This window comes from Grammomys surdaster, unplaced genomic scaffold (genome assembly GCF_004785775.1).
Source record: "Grammomys surdaster isolate TR1022 unplaced genomic scaffold, NIH_TR_1.0 1036, whole genome shotgun sequence".
Classification (NCBI taxonomy): Eukaryota; Metazoa; Chordata; class Mammalia; order Rodentia; family Muridae; genus Grammomys; species Grammomys surdaster.
Genome location: NW_021605455.1, coordinates 582,532 through 602,664, shown reverse-complemented (window position 1 = coordinate 602,664; position 20,133 = coordinate 582,532). Strand labels below are relative to the sequence as shown.

The 20,133-nt window shown below is 50.1% G+C and overlaps 1 protein-coding gene across 1 annotated transcript in view; it reads left to right on the top strand.

The window, feature by feature from the left end:
* Ctif (cap binding complex dependent translation initiation factor) overlaps positions 1-20,133 on the top strand; it is a 203,776-nt gene that overhangs the window by 32,187 nt on the left and 151,456 nt on the right. The window contains exons 3-5 of the mRNA XM_028783220.1: positions 221-294; positions 1,214-1,318; positions 6,340-6,415. Coding sequence (XP_028639053.1) covers positions 221-294; positions 1,214-1,318; positions 6,340-6,415 — 255 coding nt within the window. The remainder of the gene's footprint in view (positions 1-220; positions 295-1,213; positions 1,319-6,339; positions 6,416-20,133) is intronic.

Below are 20,133 nucleotides of genomic sequence, written 5' to 3'. Positions count from 1 at the left end.
GCTCCTGCTGCTCCTGCTGCTCCTGCTGCTCCTGCTGCTCCTGCTGCAATATTCCCTTAGGTGACTCCCTCCAGCCCCCACCATGCAGGCTAGCCAGCCTTAAGTGTCAGAGAGAGCCCCAGTGGCCATCTCAGGCTTGACCTACTGTAAGCCTCTGCCCAGTTGTTTTCATAGTCCTAGCCCCATAAGTAATGCTAGCCCCTCTCCTTGTCTCTTTCAGAATGGCAACAAAGACAACTCCCTGGACATGCTGGGCACAGATATCTGGGCGGCCAACACCTTTGATTCCTTCAGGTAACTTCCTCCTTTTTGTCTGATGTCCAGGGCTGGTGGGGGTCTCCTGCCATATGGGGCAGATCCAGCATGGAAACAGAGATGAGGCTGTAGGGAAGGAGGACCACTCACAGGGCCTCCAAGAAAGGGAGAGCCAAAAGGCAGAGGTCAAAAGGAAGACAGGCAGACTGAAGGGGAGGGGGAGAGCAGAGGAGGGACTAGAGACGGTAGGAGCATGGAAGAAGGGGCACACGGCTATAATGAGAGGCAGGGGTGTCACTGCCCCCCACACGCACCCTTCCCACCTTTCAGTCAACAGAGAAAAGGGACTGGGCTCTCTAGTGGAGTGTCTCTAAGTCATGCCTGAGGTTTGCTCCTTAGCAACACACACACACACAAAAGCAAGACTGACTGGTTCAGATTTTAGAAGGTTCCTGATGCCTGATGGTGCTTGGGATTGACCAGGCTCCTCAGGACATGGGACATACCCCTGTTGTGGGTAGTGGCCTTGGGCATAAATGGCCAGTCATTAGTCATCTCTGCCCCACCCCCTGAGCTACCCAACTCTGGGCTTCCTGACTGCAGACTCACCTTGGAGAGGCCTCCAGGACGGGAACAGAGAAGCAGGCCCTGCTTACCTTATCCTGAGCGCCATTTTGTGTGCTGGTGACAGATATTTGTCCTTCTCTTTCCAGCCCTTCTTAAATGTAGGCATGAAACAAATTGGGTTGTTGGGGACCCCTACAGAGTGGGCAGCCAGCCTACATTCATGTTTGGGAAGCATGTATTTTCCCACAGCAGAGTTGAAGGAAGGTGAAGGCCCAATACCTTGAGTTCCATCCCAAGTGGGGTCTGAACAGGTCCTCCCCGTCCACTGAACCCCCTGCCTACCCTGTATTAAGAAGACTTCTTGTATTTGTTGCCCTCTCTCACCCCCTAGTGGTGCCACCTGGGACCTGCAGCCTGAAAAGCTGGATTTCACCCAGTTTCATCGGAAGGTCCGCCATACACCCAAGCAGCCCCTACCGCACATCGACAGAGAAGGGTAAGGATTCTGGGGGTGGGGTGGGGGGAGGTACTCTTACATAGAGAGGAGTAAGGTGGCAGGGACAGGGCTGTGTTCCCCTGCACAGGGGAAGTGGAGTGAACCTATGTCCTTAGTGTCCTCCCTGCTCAGCCCAGGACTGCAGGTGTACTGGCTTTTCTAGAGAATTCCTCTATCCTCCCGACCAGCCATATGCCTGTTCCTGAGTGTCTCTTGTCAAGTAGCTGTTCTCGTGGGTCAGTCACTGGAGCATCTGGGTGGTTTCCTTGAACACCAGAAAAGGACCCACCCGAGTCTCAGATTCGGGAGGTGTGAGGTACCTTCCGCCGAAGCCATGTCCAACCTGTGATTGGTGGACAGCTTGCGGCTGCATGCAGCCAAGAGTAGCTATGAATGGAAGCTCAATTCAAAAGTGAAAACTTCCTTAAGACACTATGAGGTGGGTTGTGGTGTGCGTGTGTGTGTGTGTACTTGATTTTCAGGGCTCTTGAGCTTCAACTGTACAGATGATTTTGGCTTGCTTCAGTGTCGAGTAGCTAGACACACCCAGTAGAGGCTGGAGACTCACACTTCATACGAGCTCCCAGGGAGACGCTGACCTGCCTGCCAATGCAGAAGCACCATTTGGGAGTGCAGACTTCACTGGCCTGTCTCACCCTTGTTGGTTCCAGGGACCAGTATTACCTGTTTTTAAAAGGTGGTCTCGGCCTGAACTGCCCTCAGGACACATATGTGATACCAGCCAGACATGGACAAATAGCCATTGCTGCTTTTCAGCTTTTTAAAAGTAATTTTTACAGAGGTAACATTTATGTAGCATAAGATCAACCACTTTAAACAGCGATTTGACAGCATTGAGCATGTTTACAAAGTTCTGCAATCACTGCCTCTGTCTTCTTGCTGCCCCCATACAGTGTGGCCACTTCCAGTCATAACCTCATGTCCAGCCCTCCCCTACCCGCTGGTAACCACCAATCTGCTTTCCATTTCTGTGAGTTTAGGTTTTTTCTGGGTGTTATAGACTCAGAATTATTTGTGTCCTTTCTGTCTGTTGTCTTTCTTCTTGGCGTTATCAAGGTTTGATCACAAGTATCCATGGACCCATTCCTTTTTGTAGCTGAGTGATACTCCATGGAGTAGCTGAGTGATACTCACTCCATGGTGCCAGCTACTCCACCATTGTTCACTCATTCATCCATTGGTGAAGACTTGGGTCCTTTCCTTTGGGCTTCTATAAAAACTAATGCTTGGGACATGCCGTCATGAGCTGGATCTGCTTAGGTCCCTCCTGGGATTGCTCAGCCATGTGGGAACTCTGGGTAACTTTTTCAGGAGCTATGTTGTTATATTTTGTCATATTCAGCTTTTTGTTCCCAAAGCTGAATATTGTGCATCACAGTATAAAAGACTTCTGGGTTTTCCCATCCTCGGTCTCAGTCTCCCACTTTGGGACTCAGTTTTACTGTGATGATTTTCTTTGCTCTTCCTCCTGTTCTTGCTGCCCACTCCCGTCTCCATGTCTCTCTAGCACTAAACATAACCAACATGATGGGATGTCTTACTGTATGCCACGTGTCCTCTAGCAGATGCTCTGCCCCTTCCCATCTGTAGAGGCCATGCCTCTTGGTGGCATAAGAGGTGGGACTGAGCAGGAACCTGGGAGCAGTGATGGTCTCACCCCATTTTATAGGCCAGAGTAATGGAGTTCAGAAAGAGTTAAATAAAATACTCATGAAATGAGGTGAAAATGAGGGACTCTGGAAGGTAAAATCTCTAAGGAGCACTGTGGAGATATTTCCTGGGTAGCTCCTGTCCCTCCTTTGTGTTCCCTGGGAGCATGTCTGGTGACACCAGTGGGGAAGCTGAGACTTGGGAAATGTAGGTGACAGTGGCACTTTAATCTGTGAGTGGCGAATGGGTGTATATTAGTTAGGGTTTTACTGTTGTGAACAGACACCATGACCAAGGCAAGTCTGATAAAGGTCGTTTAATTGGGGCTGGCTTACAGGTTCAGAGGTTCAGTCTATTATCATCAAGGCAGGAACATGGGAGCATCCAGGCAGGCATGGTGCAGGAGGAGCTGAGATTTTCATTGGAAGGCTGCTAGCAGAACACTGGCTTCCAGGCAGCTAGGATGAGGGTCTTAAAGCCTACGCCCACAGTGACACACCTACTCCAACAAGGCCACACCTACTCCAACAGGTCTACACCTTCTAATAGTGCCACTTCCTGGGCCAAACATATACAAACCATCACAGGGTATGTCAGCTTCCTCATAAGAAGAGCAGCCCCATCATAAGCAGGTTGTGGGAGGCGCTGATTAATGGCCACACAGGGAAGATTATTCTGTGCCCAACAACACTGTCTAAAACCAGAAGACCAGGCCACCCCCATTCACCAGCTGCAGGTCCTACTTCTTTGGCTAGGCTCGCTCACCAGCAGAAGCTGGCTTAACTCTCTAGGGTAGACGGACACTCTGGCCCTGGACTTACCCTGCCACTCAGGATTTATGGGGAGTGCCCCGTGGCCACCTTGTGGCTAGGTCAGGAACTCCGTCCCCCTTAGCCTTGACATGTGAAGGAAGGACTCCATGTGTCCAGCCACTGCAGCCTCCCTCAGAAGCAGGTTGCCAAGGCTTCCCACAGCCTGTGTTCCCATAGAGGGACAGAACTGGAACGAGCCGTTGCCTTGGCAACCCCACTGGCAGCAGTAACTCAGCTGGTCTGCAGCCACCATCTGCCTGCCACACCTGCAGCTTTGTAGGAAGTTTCACCCTGGCCAGGCAGGCTAGTGGTCAGAGCTGGCCTCTGTACAATGCCCACTGCTGACCTCAGACTGCTTCGGTGACAGGGCTAAGGCCCGGCCCGTACTTGCTCAATGGAGTCTGCCACGGGCTCTGAGCCCAATTCCACCTGGTGAGTTCAGTTCTCAGGTGTGTTTTACCCACATGAGACCTTAAAGAGTGGCATCAGCCATTCCAGTGGGGTCAGCTCCTTCACAACATCTATGGCCTGAACATGGCACACAGTTGGTGCTTTTGCAGGCCAGCCCATCACTGTCAGGCAGAATGATTAATTCAAAGATAGCTGTGTGGTCCAGCCTGGCTTTCCTCTGCCTCCTCACTGTGGCCCAGCACTTCACAATGGGTGTGGCAGCCGAGGCCTGACCCATCTCTTCTCACTTTACACCTGTCACACTCTCCCCATGCCCCGTCTGCTCCATCTCCACCTGCCTGAGCCTGGACCATCACAGGTACATCCTCGGCACACCCTCCACTTCAACACATACTTTGTTCTCCAGCAAACTGAAGCCAGAAGCCCAGCTTGCAGTGTAACTGATTTGGGCTCCTGGCTTTACTGTGTCTCTCACTCAATGGCCTGTGACTTTCTTCACCATTCTCTCAGGCTGTCCTTCCTGCCCTCGTCCATCACCTCTACACCCCACCCCTCCGGGTTCCTGCAGCACCACCTTGTGCCCTGGATGGGGGGTACTGGCCACAGTTCCACTGGGCTATCTCCCACCAATTCCATGCTGTTGAACCTAAATGCCAGGCTAGACCCATAGCCCCATGTAGCCATGCCTGATGAAGAAAAGAATGGTCTAATGGAGGCCATGTTCAGGTCCTTGTTTTCTTCCACCTAAGCCTTTGCTAGTTTGGCCTGCCAGATTTTTTTTCCTGTCTGGGTTTCAGAACACACACACATACACACACACACACACACACACACACACACAACCTGACTTTTGGGACTCTTGCCTTATGCTGCCCTCTAGTGGAAAGTTTATGCTCATAGCCCTAGGAGGTGAGTTTCCAATTTACTCTTATCAAGAGCTCTATGGTGTCTGTCTGGAACCACATCTGGGTTGTTTTCCTTGACAAGAAACCAGAAGCAATGCTAGGCAGATATTTAAACAAATGAGAAAATTACCCTGGAGTTTGAGTTGAAGCTGGAGGTGTTTGTCCATGGGGAGAGTCAGAGATGAGAAATGTACCTGAGACTGGGGCAGCCTCTGATCTAGGCTCTGATTGGTCTCCTGTCTGCTCCCCTGCCCCGTGACTGCATGATAACAGTAGGACTGGCTGCCAAAGCAGAAGGGATATACTTATCTTGTGCCTCTTCTTCTTATCATTTTAATCCACGAACCAGGTTATGATTTCAGGCACTTTTATTATCCCCATTTTCCAAATGAAGAAACGGAGGTATAAAACGTGATTTAGAGTCCCTCAGGAAGGGATGCAAACTCTGGAGTCCAAACTCTGGCAGTCTGGGGCTAGCAGCTGCACCCTTAAATGTGCAAAAAGATTAAGAGCTTAAATGTGTAAAAAGATTAAGATTGGGTAGTGAACTGGGCCAGCATTCTCAGTCTGCAGGCACACCCATCCACAGAGACCCTGAATACAGAACACACAGTATAGCTATGGCTGGTGTTACAGACGCAAGACAAAGAAGAAGGAGGCTAGCCGGGCGGTGGTGGCGCACGCCTTTAATCCCAGCACTTGGGAGGCAGAGACAGGCGGATTCGAGGCCAGCCTGATCTACAGAGTGAGTTCCAGGACAGCCAGGGCTACACAGAAAAACCCTGTCTCGAAAAACAAACAAACAAAAAAAGAAGAAGGAGGAGGAGGCTACGCTGGGTTTCTGCCATCTCCTGCCTGCCTGTGTGACTTTGCGATGGTTGTTTGGTCTCTCTGTGTTCGCTGATCCCCTCGCCCCACTTTGGTGCAATGAGGCCAAATGAACCAGCATTTTCAGGAATTGTGGGGGTAGGGCAGATATTAGCTGGGAGTATAGCAGCTGTGCCTGGAAGGAGCTATCAATGGGTTCATTGCTCACCTCCCTTCAGATATGTGTTGCAGGAGGGCTACAGGAATCCAACCCTGGGGTCCTTTCCTTGGCTGAGTGGCTGAGAGCAGGGCCACACCTCTCCTGCAGCCAGGCAGGGACAAGAGCCTGATAAGACATCCTCCCCAGAGCCTGATGAGCCATCCTCTCAATACCATTCTGTCTTTTGTGGTCTAGGTGTGGAAAGGGGAAGCAGGAAGATGGAGATGGCATCAGCCTGAACGACATTGAGAAGGTCCTCCCGACCTGGCAGGTAGGTCCTCGGTCTTGCTCTCTGCCTGGGCACGCCCGCTGGTCCCTTGCTCCAGCCGGTGATGTCCTATGTCATGGACAATAGGAGCAAGTGGGTAGAATGGGGACTCACCAGGGACCAGCTGTCCCACTGACAGTGGCTGTGGCAACCCACCATGGTGACACCATAAGGACATTCGAGAACCTGTCTCTTTAATGAAGGGGACTTGGGCTGGCCACCAGTCTAGCTTGGAAGTTTTTCCCTTGACCCAACACCACAGCGGTGAGCATTCTACCGCACGCTCACACGGGCGGAAGATCTACAGAGTGTCTAACGTGGCACTTGAAAGATGAGCTTGTCCTGGCAGCTCCGGCACCCACTGTGATTGCTGATTTTGTCCTTGATTGTGTTCCTTTCCCAGAATGGGTCAGAGCTCTGAGACAAGAAGCACTCGCTCAGCAGAGCTGAGTGAACCCAGGCCTAGAGATGCCAATAAGTCGAGACCTAACTGTTGCAGAAATGGCACTTAGTGCCATAGTCCCCAGGAAAGGGACTGGAGTTGCGGCTCGTCTCACTCCTGAAACTCTTCTGCTGCTTCACTGTTGTTCACCACACTTTCCCATCTCATCCTGGTTTTTGTCCTCCTCTCTGCCCTGCCTCAAGCCTGTCACTGAGAGAGGCCAGGGAGTCCGCAGTATGACCCTAGCACTTGAGTGAGGATGGGCTGGCAGGGTCTCTTTCCCCCATCTCTCTCTGGGTTTACTCAGTTTCTTAAATCTAGAGTTTGTGTGTTTGTCATATTTTGGAGTGTGTGTGTATGTGTATGTGTGTGTGTGATATATATGTGTGATATGTGTGTGTGGTGTGTGGTGTGTGTGTGATGTGTGTGTATGTGATGTGTGTGTGTGATATGTGTGTATGTATGTAATGTGTGTGTGTGATATGTGTGTATGTATGTAATGTGTGTGTGTGATGTATGTGTGGTGTGTGTGTATGTGATGTGTGTGTGATGTGTGTGTGATGTGTGTATGTGATGTGTGTGTGATGTGTGTGTATGTGATATATGATCTCTGTGTATGTGATGTGTATGTGATGTGTGTGTGATATGTGTGTGATGTATGTGTATGTGATGTATGTGTGTGTGATGTGTGTATGTGACATATGTGTAATGTGTGTGTGATGTGTGTGTATGTGATATATGTGTCTGTGTAATGTGTGTGTGTGCCTGTCTGTATATACACAGAGATGACAAAAAGGGTTTCCCTCAGTTGCCATCTTCTTTATTCTTTGAGATTGACTGTCCTCGTTGGCCTTCTATTGCTGTGATAAACATGACCAAATGCAACTCGGGAAGGGAAGAGTTTATTTCAGTTCTATTATGAAGGAAGTTGGAGCAGGAACCTGAAAGCTTGAACTGAAGCAAAAGCCATGGAGGAGTGCTGCTTACTGGGTGGTTCCCATAGCCTGTTCAGCTTACTACAAGGGTGGCACCGCCCGTAATGGGCAGGGCCTTCCCACATCAATCATCAGTCAAGAAAATACTCCTTCAGACTTGCCCATTCAGTCTGATGGAGGAAATTCCTTCATTGAGGCTCCTTTGCCCCTGATGGCCTGAGCTTTGTCAAGTTGAAAAAAATACAAAGCAAAACAAAACAAAAACAAACCTAACCAGCATCTAGACCAGCCTGGAGCTTGACAGTTCAACTAAACTGGCTCCTCAGCAAAGCCTCTCTTGTTTGTACCGCCCCCAGCTGGGACCACGCAGCACCATGCCCAGCTTTAACATAGATTCTGGAGGTTGAACTCTGACCTCTGGCTCTCACACCGGTACTTTATAACCAGCCACTCCTCAGCCTGCATATTTGGAGACTGTTCAATGTGTATCTTCCTTGTCCCCAGTCTGTGCTTCAAATGTCTGCAGGCCCCACTACTCATTCCCCAGGGCTTGTCAGAAATCTGCTCGTCTTTTAAAGGTCTTTTCCCCCTCTTTCCTTATTTGGGGTGACTTCTGCTGTCTTGTCCTCCCTCCAGTTCACTCGTCTTTTCTTTTGATGTTAATCCCCTCTGGTGTGTTTTTTTCTTTTTTAGAAGTTACCCTGGATCTGTCTCTCCTGGCTTCCATCTCTCACATGTTTTAGCATGAGACATAACTTCCGGTCGATGCTTGATGTCTTTCCCCACTTACCTGTGGCAGGAACCATTCCAGCCTGTTTTGTTAGTTTGTTTGTTTTGGTAGAGTCTTTCCATGTAGCCCAGGTTGACTTTAAATTCACAGAGATCCTCCTAAGGGCTAGATTACAGGTGTGTGCCACCACACTAGGCTTACAGGTCATAGTTCCCAATATATCAGGAGCAAAGCAAGTAAGGAATGAGCTAGTGAACTGGCTGGGTGGGTGACCGAGCTTGCCGCACAAGCTGGGTGGCCCGAGTTCAGTCCCCGGAGCTCACACAAAGGTGAAAGGAGAGAAGCACTCCACAAGGTTACCTGCACACACACGTGTGCTGCTACCTGAGGACCCCGCATCATGTACACACATACATACACACGTACATGTACACACACATGCACATACACACATGTATACACACACATATACACACATGTACCCACAGACACTCACACACACAAATAAGATTATTCTTTTTCCAAAACAACTGCAAGAAGCATGTAATGAAGAGGATGTCTTGGTGAGAGAACAGAAGCGTCACCCCTTCACAGCCTCTTTTCAGAAGGACAGGAAAACATGGCTCTGCCATATGTCATGTTCTGACTGCTAAAGCTGACCCTGCTGCATCAAGGGAAGGCCTGCTCAGCTGCAAGACCATACAGAGGAATCCATGATTTTAAAACATTTCTGGAAATTCCTATATACAATACAGTCAGAAACCTCAGGTCCCAGATGATTCTGACCACAGTGGCTTAGACACTGCATGAAGGCTTTGCATTTCCTGTAGGTCTCCCTAGGCTGATGCTGACACAGCAATCTAGATGAGAATTCCAGGTCCCAGAGAAGCAGCTCTTCAGGGGATGGCTGTTCTGAGAGTTTGTAACATCCCTCAAAGCACCACCCAGCTGAAAGTGCCTGCACAAGTTGTCTGTTGGGGCTCCTGAGTGCCAGCTACCCTGGCCATGCCATTGGCGTGTATAGGGCTTCACAGCATGGAGTCCCATAATGCCATGCAGAATGTTTGGGACTCCTAGCCTCAGTCACTGAGAGCCAGTGACTGGAGAGCATGCATAGTGACCATCAAACACTAGCTAGAACTTCCAAATTTACCCAGAAGGCACTGTGTGCTCAAGTAAAGACTATGACGACCACCATATAAGAAGGAAAACCTCTGTAGCCTGGGGACCTCGAGCTTCCCTTGGAATCTCTTGGTGTGTCTAGAGATAAATGAACTCCCAGACAGAAATCCACCAGCTCCCTTCCTTCCCATCTAGAGCCAAGAAGTAGATAAAGGGGGTTAGCCTGAGCTCATTTCCTACCTGCATTCCACCCTCTCCTCAAGAGAAGTTAGACACTAACATCCCTCTAGCTTAGTCCCCTAACATCTTCTCTTCCCATAGAGGACCAAGCTTCTGTCCACTCTTGATCCAGCTAACCTCCCTGGCCTCCGACCTGGACTCAGTCTACCCTACCTGCAGTACAGCTGGGCTCTGGCCCATCTGCCTTGGTCCTTCATTTCTCTTTGCTTTCCCTCTGCCTGGCATCCAGCTCATTCTTGTTCTACCTTACAGGTCTTATCTTGCTGAGGTCACCTCCCCTGTGACACCCTCTCAGAGACACAGGGCAAGCCCATCTTCCCAGTCCTCCAGACCTCCTCTCACCTCTGCAGGACGATCCCTGTCCCAGAGTTCCTTCTCATTCACATGTCAGACTCTCTCCCTAGACGAGGACACTGGGGAGGCTGTAGCTATATGTCCTTCACAACACACTCTCGGGCCACACGCACCTTCATAATACAGCCCCAGTCTATGAGAGAATGCCGTTGAAGAATGGCTTTCTAGAGGCATGGCCATCTGGGGGTTACAGATCATGGGAGTTTTATCTGTTCTGTTGTTGAGCCCATTCCCTTCACCCCACACCCTGCCCCCTCTCACTTCCTGCTGATGCTCTTTGGGGGCGTAGTTTCTGGGATCCGGCTTGACGGCCTCTCTATTACCTCTTGTGTTAGGATCTTATTGGCTACAACATGGCATGAAACCGTTGACTCTCAGTGGCTGTTCACATGTGCTGAGGGATCTAAATGTCCCCAAGTTGTCTCCTTGGGGATTCAGGGGTTCAGTCAGATTCTGTATGTAGTCTTGCCACCCCCAAGGGTATCTAGGTAGCCCTGGCAGAGATGGCGGATGGGATTCATGCCCTGGGTCTTAAATGTTTGGTCCCAGAAGAATTACTTGGACAAAATTAGTCACATGACTGCAGTCGAGTGTAAAGCACTGGTGGGGGAGGGTGGGGGCAGCCGCTCAGTGTGCGACAGGCACCTCCACCAAGCATCCTCTCTCCTTCCCTCCCTCAACTAACCTTCTCGGGTGGGTACTTTGCCCCGGCCTTTTAGAGAGAATGGCATTTGTTCCTCAGGAAGGGCATGGTCCCTTCAAGGAAATGACAAGAGTAACAGACCAAATGCCCTGTCATTAGAGCTGTAAATGCCGAGCAGACACTGGCATCTTGCCCAGGTCACAGTCCCTTAGGGTGAAAGTCTGTGTCCTCTCCCTACAGGCTCCACAAAGCTGCTACAGTTTCCAAAGCCTTGGGGCTCCAGCTCAGAGCAGAGAACCCCAGTGGCTCCAGGCTTAATGACTGTGGTAGTTCTCCTGGGAGCACTGGGGGCGGGGTGGTGGTGGCATGTCCTCAGTTGGAAATCAGATGTGACCATGGTTCCTGGTCCAGCCCCTGTAGCCAAAGCTACCTACCCTTGGCAATCCTACCTGGGTGTATTTTCACAGTGAGCAGTAGATCCTAGGGACAATCCCTTTTAGTGCAAACCATAGAAATTCTCATTGCTGGGGCTGTTGAGGCCTGTGGGCCTGGGCCCTCAGAGCTACCCATAGTCTTGGGGCAAGCAGGTGTCCATGTCTAGAGATCACACCTGCATCTCTAGGAACCCCAGCTATAAGAATGGCTCCCCACCCACAAATAGCATTTAGTAAGGGCCAATGTAGGTGAGGTTTGGCTTTGTCCCCTCCCCTTTTACACACACACACACACACACACACACACACACATTCATTCTGTGGGGGCCAGAGGAGCACCTCAGGTGTCATTCCTCAGGCACTCCTTCTGCCTCCTTTGGGACATGGCTTCTCATAAGCCTGGGACTTGCCAGCTAGACTGGCTGGCCAGTGAGTCCTGGGAATCCTCCTGTCACGCTCTCTCTCCTCAATGTTAGGATTGCAAGCACATGCATTTAATGTGGCTTCTGGGGGTCAAATTCAGGTCCTCCTGTTTGTGAGGCAAACATTTCACCTACTGAGCCACCTCAGCTGGTGATGTAAGAGTCACCAAGTCTCCCTGCGGCAGCAGCAGGGGAGGAAGATCGGGAGACTGGGCTAGGGGAAAGCCCAAGGCAGGCTTTATAGCACCCACAGCTGCTCTGTGTAGGTGGAGCCTGCTATTGCTCTCTAGAAGCTCTGGTCAAGTAAGGCAGCAGGAGGCAACATGGACTCAGGGTTCAGTCATTCTGAGTGGTGAAACCATAGGGCAGAGCCTGGGACCCACATGGCAGAGAGTATGTTGGGGTCCCAGGGAACTTTGGTGTTGTACTGTGGCACTGCATTATAAACTACATATGAGAGAATGGCATGGTCTGCCTGCCATTTTCAGTGCAGTGGTCATTTTGTTACCATCTTGGATGGCTGTATGCTGCCACTAGGGCGTGTCAGTGCACCACTCTGCCACTAGAGGGTATCAATGCACCACTCTGCCGCTAGATGGTGTCAATGTCTCCTTGTCTAGCTGAGTGAGAAGCCCTGGTCCCCAGCAGTCAAAGGTCTATACAATCTTTCCTCCGCATCAATGCCCAGTGAGCAGATTGTCCCAAAATGACCCTACTCAGATTTTATAGGCGAGAAAAGAAGTAAAAGGCACACCACTCAGGACCAAACATCCTCTGCTATGCTAGGATTGCCAGGAACCCTCAGAGCATATGGCTGCTACCCCCAGGAGGACAGTTACACAGTCAAGAGGACCACCTTCCCAGGGTGCCTAAGCATGCCGGGAATGCAGCATTGGTGAGTCTGGGGAGCTGGAAAGCATCGGCCTCTCTCCTTGGAAGGACAAGAACTGGTAGGACACACAAGGGGATAGACAAAGCTTCTGGATCCATGATCTGAGCCATCCAAGTTCAAATTCAGGGACAGGAATGAGGCCTGCTTCTCTCGCACACCCCCGGCCTCACCTCCGTCCCACTGCTAAAGGAAGTCCCAGCCTGGGCGTTGTCATTCCCAGGTTTAGCGACTCCAGGAGCTATTTCCCTTCATTGCTGAGTCTCTGCCCCATCTCACCTCGGTCTGCTTATCATAGAGAGATACCAGGGTAAGGCTGGCAGCCCTGGGGTCTCCTTCACATTACTGAGGTACAGAGAGGTGCCTTAATGCCCTAATGGATGGCCCTTGCCCCTCCCCACCTCCGCCCCCACCTCTGCCCATGCTCTTTTTTCTAATGCCTGTGTGTCTTCTGTAAAACTCTTTAGAAAGACAGTGTTAGTTGATGCATCTGATGTCTTGCCTAAATTTTTCCTATACAAACAATGTGTGTCTCGTGTGTGTGTGTGTGTGTGTGTGTGTGTGTGTGTGCGCATGTGTGTGTGTGTGTGTGGTGTTTTTGTTGTTATTGTTGTTTTTTTTTTAGGGGTTTTGGTTTGGTTTGTTTGGTTTGATTTGGTGGTTGTTTTAATGTTTTGTTTTGGAGACAAATCTCACTGTGTAGACGAAGCTGACTTCAAACTTACACCAGCTCACCTTCTGCCTCCAGTGTGCTGGGATTTATAAGCTTGTGCCACTATGCCCAGCTAGGGACACATTTTGATCCTTTTCCCTGGCTTCTTCATCTGGCAAATGGTATGCCGTCTGTGATTCATTTGGCAACAGGAGTGACAGTACCCCTTACTTCTTCATTTTGTGTCTCTGCTAGGACATTTGTAAGCTAAATTCTATGCCTGTCAATAATTATTAGTTGGCTCTGACCTCAATGACTTAGCTGGATTAGGGAAACTGGGCCAGGCTCTTCCTGAATGTCCTGTGTAACTAAGTCAAATGGAATGTCTTGCCTCATGATTGTGACCAAGGCACTCCCTGTGGAGGACCCCAAAAGACCCAAGGGACAGTAAGTAGCCTTTTGGCCTTAGGAGAATATGTCTCAAGCTTTTTTTTCCCCCACACAAGAGAACAAGAGAGGGGAGGAGACACAGACAAGAACAGTAATTAGGAGTAAGCACTTAGATTCTTCCCTCACCATGCATCAGATGAAGACTGGGTGAGAGTTATACACTCACCACACCCCCTGGAACCTGAGGGGCAAAGGTAATTACAAAATGAAAATCAGCCACCCATAAAATGATAACCAAGAATTCCCTCTGATTCATCTAATACTTGGCAAAGTAAAAAATGATATTGGGGCAGGAGCTGCCTCCATCCTCCAGCAGGTGGCACTGTTACCATGTGAGACCAGGCTAGTGGAGCCCTCTGCCCTACATCTGATAGGCATTGCGGCTAGGGTGGCTGTGGCCAATGCTTCAGCCCTCCAGATGGGAAAGAGTAACTATCATTCCCTAGGGCTGTGTTGTCTCTCTTGCCAAGTCTTCTGGAAACTTCCGGAATCTGTGAACTCATAGACACAGGATTAGTAAAATCTCCCCAAATGCCCAGGCACAAGTCACATGAACACCTAGCTCCTTGCACCCCAGCCTCACCCTCAGCCCTTAAGGCTGTGCTGCTTCTTGTTACCTCACAATCCTCTGAGAGGAGCGGTCTGACTTCTTTCATTCTGTGCACGAGTACTGACTGGGTACCTTTGATGGACTTGGTCAAACACAGGGCCTGAGTACCTTCTCTGCAGACGGTGCATGGCATTCTCTAGTGTCCCCTCAGTGAGACACCACTGATGGGTGTGTCCCAATGACTAACACTTGCTAACATGCACCAAGCACCTTCTTGAAGACACCTGCCTCTTTAAATTTTTTTAGTTTTTTGGCTTTAATTTTTTCCATACAATATATTTTGATCCTATTCTTTCCTCTCTTCCAACCTCTCCTGTGTCTTTCCCACTCTTTACTGAACTCCATACTCCTTCTCCCTCTCAAGACAAAAGAAAATAAAAGTTCACCAAAACCATGGAGTCTGCTTTGTGTTGGCCAACTGCTCTTGGGCAGGGGACCTGCCCTGGAGCGTGGCCAATACCCAGTGAGACTTGGTTGGAGAAAAATTACTTTCCCTCTCCTGGTGGATGTCAATTGCTGAGGATTTTGTCTGGTTTGAACCTGTGCAGGTCCTGTGCATTCTGTCACAGTCTCTGTGAGTTTGTATGTGCATCAGGCCTGTTGTGTCTGGATTAGCTCTTACAGTCTTTCCACCTTCTCTTCTGCATGCATCCCTGAGCCTTTAAGGGAGTGGCCTGATGAAGATGTCCTATTTAGGACAGAGGAGATACTTCTTACTGAATTTATTTTTGCAGCTGTCTTCTGGTCAGGTGTCGCCTTCTCAGTACAACCTTTTGAGCTATGCTGTTCCTGCACTCCCTGCCTCTCTCTTTACCCTTCCTCCTGGTGCGTGGACACATCCAGGGGGCTCACAGTTGGATGTAAATGAGCCCTGGATTGCCCTTGTCCCCAGGGTCTCACACTCAACTCTGTACCCTGGTCTACGACATTTATCTCTACCTCATAGGTGCTGTGACTAGAACCTGTATTCTCAAAGCCACCTAGTGACAGGTTCATTCCATTATCATTTTATGGTCTGGAGAGCTGGTGTCAATTGCCTTAGGATTTGGACAGCCTGGCCCATTTGTAAAAGGCAAGGAAGAAGCAGTAGTTCCGCAAACCAGTTTTCTGGCTCTAGGCAGCAAAGGATATACAAGTTAGAGGGAAGTGCAGTTTCTTGATTGGCACAGAGAAAGTGGCCGTCTTTTCTCTCTTCTTTGGAAGGTGATCCATATGGGAAAGGGTAGGGAAGATAGGAGGAAAATCTCTATGACAGTTTTGAGAAAGGGTCAAATATGAATTGTTACTTTCAACAATCAGGTTTCCAAAGCTCCCCTCCCTGCTGTCTGAAGATGAGTACCTACCTACCAGAGCTCCTCACCTCCCCATCCTCCCTTCCCCTGAGTCTCCTCGATTAGGACAAAAATAAAGGAGACCAGAAGCACTTCAATCCAGGCTTCCTGTCTGAGGCCCCAGGTAGCAGGGCCCATGGGGAATGGGGAACACCGCACTAGTGAGTCGTGCCTATTGTTATTTTTACCACTTGTGAGTCCTTTATAGAAACTACATAGGAGTTGAAGACTTCTGGTGCTGACAACCAGGAAGGGCCCTTGGGAAGAGGCAACTGGCTAAGCCTGAGCGGGTTCTCACGGGTTCTTCCCTTCCCACCCCCTGAGGAACAGAATTCAGGGAGGCAGGACCTGAGGTGGCAGCTGCCTTCCGAACTGAGTAGGGCTGGCTTCAGGAGGTCCAAGGAGCCCACCATCCTTATGTGACCCACAATGAGGCCAGGATCACTGCAGGCCACACACTAAGTCTAGGCCTCTTGCCTATTAGTGCCGTATAGCCTCTGCTCTCTATTTGCTCATTGGCTGTGGCAGTGTTGGTCCTTGTAGAGCTGTATAGCCAGGTCACCATCCCGTTGACTCCAAACCTACACTATTTCCTATCCAGTCGTTTACAGAAGAAGGTTGCCTGGAACATCAATGGGAAGAAAGGCAAGCTATCCTCAACCATAGCGCGTCATGTACCTCATCTAAAACAGTCCTGTCAGGGCCTCTGTTTCTTCAGCTGCACAGCCAGGATCATATACCTGTTTGGCATTTTGAAACTAGGCTGGAGTCCAAGGTGTGAGCCCCATAGAGATGGAAAGGCATTTGTAAGTTGCCTTTGCAAAGTGCTTCTTTAACAGGACCAGTTCCGATCAGAGTGAACACAGAAGGACAGGCTTGACGGACAAGGAGCCATTCTTGAGTCTCTTGGAGTTGCTGGGGACAGAGGTTCTCTTGGATTCCTGTGGCTTCCTCAGACTAGGTGCTACAAGAATGCTTGCCATCAGCTCACTAGAGGGGCTGGGAGCTTCTCCCAGGCACCCTTTCCTCTTTGTTTTCTAGTATGTCAGTCCCCATCTATCACTCCTTCCCAAAGCTTCCCTCTCTTTCTTCTTTGAAGCTATCCTGAATAAGTCAGACCACATCCTCCCTCAGAGCCTCCCTAGACCTCCTAGGGACTTGATGCTAGGCCAGTTTTCAGTGTGTCTCATGTTTCATGACTCCTCCTATATTTGTGCTTCTCAGAGGAGGGAAGTCTTGAACTCAACCTTGATTGTATGGGGGAAGGGTATCAGAAAAAAAGAGAACACGGCATCAAGGGGAAGTAAGCTGGTCATGATACAGAATGGAAGGAGGCTGCAGAGAGTAGGGGCATAGCCTTCCGGAGATGTTTCGTGAGCATCAGGATCAGTTGGTGGAGGCTCAGGGCCACACAGGGGCTCGGCTGGATGTTCTTGAGTGGGATGAAAGAAGGCTTTGGCAAGTCATGTACTGGGCTCTGTTGGGACCTCCTGGAAGAGGAATTTCTACAATCATACACAGCTCCCCACAGCTACCAAGGTGGCTATTTGGTTTAGATCAGGCTTGGGACTGCAAATGACAGATCTTGCCACCACTGGAAAGGTTATCTGCTCCATGACCCGCTTGGAGCCAAACCATACCCATAATCCTTTGCTGAATTCCAGAAGTGTTCTGTCAGTCGTGAGGGAATGATCATAAAGCCAGCATGGGCTGGAGAGCTGGGAAGTAGAGTCATGGGCCTAAGGGAGGCCAGGCTAGACACTACCTGCTTCAGGGCTAATGCTATGATGAGAACACCTGCTCTTCCCTGCCCTACCCTGCTGAGGGTGAGCAGGGCTTGGGAAGAGGTAGCCAGCAGAGGTGCCAAGCACTCAGTGCTGGGAGCAGATCACAAGTTGGTCCACTAGGCCTTACCTGTGGGTGCACAGAGGTAGTGCGTCTTCTAACCACTGGTACACTAATCTCTGCTAGGAGAGCACCTATGGCCCATGCTAGGCCAGTTTTGAGTGTGTCTACTGTTGGCTGACCCCTCGTATGACCTAACCACTCACCTTATGGAAGTTTGCAAGAGCTAGGCATACACACACACACGCACACGCACACGCACGCGCACGCGCACGCACACAGACACACACACACACACACACACACACAGGCACACACACCACTTTAGGGATGCTATTGGTGGCTTGAGCCAGTTTGTGTAAGCTAGGTTGCATGCTGCTCTCTCGCCTGAGATCTGCCAGGCCAGCGGAAGGAGCCGTGAAGCCGGGGGAAGGGGAAGGTGTTTTGAGAGTGTGAAGCATCCATTATTCCTTTATGAGCCAGGGGAGTTTCTGGTCTCCTTCCTGGCAGCAGTAGGTTTGAAGGCGGAGAAGCTGGTTATTTTCGTTTACCCAGGCTTCTGTCTCCACGAGTGGCGTCAGGGGCGGACAGGGCTACGTGCTCTGCGGCAGGCATTTGTGAATGGGCCTCAGCTCCCAGGCCAGCGCCAGCAGGCAGCACCCCCCACTTCCCAGGACGCGCCGACTCTCGACTCTCACTGGCTTGATGTCGCTTTTTTCTGGTATTGCAGTAGCTGGGTGGAGGGAGGAAGCTTTCTTCTGGCCCAAGAACAATACCAGGGTCAGCACAGGGACCTCCCTCCTACACCCTCTTCCTTCCATTGTGAGCTGCACAATCCCAGGCCTCGAAGTCCTGCCCAGCCAGTTGGGGGCTGGTGGTGTCAAGCCCAAGAGAGATCAGCAATGTGTGTGATGGTGTAGTCACCTGAGCTGGGGGCCTTGGGGAAGCATAGGGTCAGATCAAGCATATTCGAATGGCTGGTATGCTCCTCTGCTTTGGAAGGATAAGGCCTCTGTATGAGGCCTCTTCTGGCTGACCCAGAGAGTCAGAGCACATTTCATGCATACATAGAGCAAACAGGGTTGCCCCTTCCTCCCTCGTCACTGGAATGTACACATTACCCTAATGTGTTCCAGCTCCTAGCTGAACACACACTTTTACTCGACTCTGCATCAGGTTCTCAAAGTGGGGTTCCCCTTCACCAGCATCAGAATTCCCCTGGAAATTTACCAGAAGTTCAGATTTCTAACTCCTGGATTTCTCTTCTGTCCAAGTGAACTAGAAGCTCAAGGTTGAACCCAGATCTGTGTCTTAACAGACTTCCAGAGGTGGGGGGCTCTCTCATGAATACTGCTTTTTGAATTTTCGCTCATGGTGCTGGCATTAGAACCCAGGACTTCTTGCACGCTAGGCATGTACCCTATTACTGTATTCCCGAGCCTCAGACTTGTAGCATCAGAACCAAATAGCAAATAACAAAAACAGCAAGATGTGGCTTTATTTGGTGGGGGTGGGGGTGGGGTGGGATGTGTGTGAAGCATTGAGACAGGATTTGGGTATATGTAGCCCAGGTTGGCCTCGAGGTGTTCATACTGCTCCCCAACTTTCTGGATTACAAGTATGTGCCCCATAGCAACGGCTCTTAATAACTTGCTGATTGATAATTTACTGAGTGGTTGATATAACCTAACCCTGTCTCCCTCCATCAGTGGCTAAGATTTTGATTGCTCGGTTGTTTTTGTTTGTTTTGTGTTTCTGGGTAGTTTTCTTTCTTTCTTTCTTCCTTCTCCTCCTCCTCTTCCTCCTCCTCCTCCTCCTCCTCCTCCTTCTCCTCCTCCTCCTCCTTCTTCTTCTTCTTCTTCATCATCAGTTTTCTCAAATGAAGGACAAAGAATCCTGCTGTATTTGGTGACCTGGGATGGAGATTTGTGAAGGGTTAGGGGACTCGGGGAGGACACGGCCCCACAATGTTCTGTTATTGGTGTGTTCCAAATAACTCCTAAGACTTAAAGCCCTGCAGAGCCACTAGAGACCAGGGCTTCTGGGAGGCTCCTTATTGTCAGTGCAGTTGAACTGAAGCTCAGCTCAGGCCTGTGAGAGCTGGAGAGTTGGTGGCAGTTGGTCTATACGTGGAGGGAAATCATGTAGCTATTCTGAGGAGTTCCTTCCTTCTGTTCATGCTTCATGTATGCAGATGAAGTGTCCTCCATGTATACCGGATGTATATGGAAGAAGAAGCAGTCCCCAAACTCATTGCTTGTCAGCAGAAAGTCCGTCCTTCACGCACTGCATGGCAAACAAAAGCCAATCCAGGAATAAACCAACAAACAAACTTCTGTCTCCAAAGGAAGCCAACAGGAGTTGACATTAAAGAGGGCCTGAGCTCACTGCAGAAATCAAGTAGCTGGAACTGAAACAGTCTGGCCTTCCCCTCTGAGACCCTGTGGTCTCACTTGGTGAGCAGAGGGTCCTACTACAGATATTCATTTCCTGTCTCCCCCATCCCTGTCCCACCTCATTCTTCCTTTATAGGCTCCACCATGCTTCTGGGTCTACATGTTCCTCTCTCTCTCTCTCTCTCTCTCTCTCTCTCTCTCTCTCTCTCTCTCTCTCTCCCTTTCT